The sequence below is a fragment of the Emiliania huxleyi genome (genome assembly GCF_000372725.1).
Source record: "Emiliania huxleyi CCMP1516 unplaced genomic scaffold EMIHUscaffold_511, whole genome shotgun sequence".
Lineage (NCBI taxonomy): Eukaryota > Haptophyta > Isochrysidales > Noelaerhabdaceae > Emiliania > Emiliania huxleyi.
This window is the reverse complement of record NW_005198161.1, coordinates 1,995-2,912: the sequence shown is the minus strand read 5'-3', so window position 1 is coordinate 2,912 and position 918 is coordinate 1,995. Positions and strand designations below refer to the sequence as shown.

The 918-nt window shown below is 65.8% G+C and overlaps 1 protein-coding gene across 1 annotated transcript in view; it reads right to left on the bottom strand.

Moving 5' to 3' along the window:
- The window catches only part of EMIHUDRAFT_445748 (hypothetical protein), a 17,403-nt gene extending 16,973 nt beyond the window's left edge, over positions 1–430 (bottom strand). Inside the window, exon 1 of the mRNA XM_005766379.1 lies at positions 190–430. Within this exon, the coding sequence (XP_005766436.1) occupies positions 190–414 (225 nt within the window). The 5' untranslated portion in view covers positions 415–430. The remainder of the gene's footprint in view (positions 1–189) is intronic.
- Positions 431–918: the final 488 nt, after the last annotated feature.

The following is a 918-nucleotide window of genomic DNA, read 5'->3' as shown; positions in this document are numbered from 1 at the left end:
ATGATAGCAGTGGGAGCGTTAAATGTGGTCCTTCTGGCGGCCACCTCGAGACCCTCGATGGGCCCGGGAGTCCCCCCGAGATTGGTGCAGTTCCGGGGACACGCTCAAGAAGCCGTGCGGGCAGGCGACCGGGCATGCGGCGGCGGCGGCTGGAGGGGGGGGGGTGGAGGTTGCGAGGGAGGCGCCGGCCTTGGACGCGTTGCCGGCGAGCTCGAGCACCTCGGCGGTGAGGTACTCGAGGATGGCGGCGGAGTAGACGGCCGCGGTCGCACCGACGCGCCCCTTGTTGGTCACCCGCTGCTTGAGGTGGCGGTGGATCCGGCCGACCGGGAACTGGAGGCCCGCCTTGGAGGAGCGCGAGACGGACTTCTTGGCCTTGAGCTTGGCGGCATCACCCTTGACCTTGGACGACATGGCGGCGGAGCTGCGGGGGCGAGAGGGGAGGCGGGGTGGGGGCGGTGGGAGAGGGGCGGGGAGAGAGGGCAGGCGAGGGCGGGTCGACTCGCGGCGCGGACGTGCCGCTGCGTGCGCGCGGCGGGTGGTGGGGAATGGGGACCGCAGGACGAGGGGGCGTGGCCGACGACGCTCCGCGTGCGCATGCTGCGTGCGCTTTTGCGAGCGCGTGCGGGGGTGGGTGCGCGAGGGAAGCAGGGCTGTCGACTGCTTTCAGCATTTACCGGCTTCGGAAGTGCGGTTGTTTTTGACAGTAGAGCGCGGGAGACTTCGGCTTTCTTTTTGGGTTGATCGTCCTGACTTCTTATTTAATCGAGGGACTTCACATGTCGGCACTTGACAGATGAGACGTCCTCACCTCTTTTGTAATTGCTGGAGGCTCTTCACAAGTCGGAATGACTGGAGTGGACTCTCAAAACCATAGACTGTGATCCGACAGACAGGTCAGAATGTGTGACGTGGGTC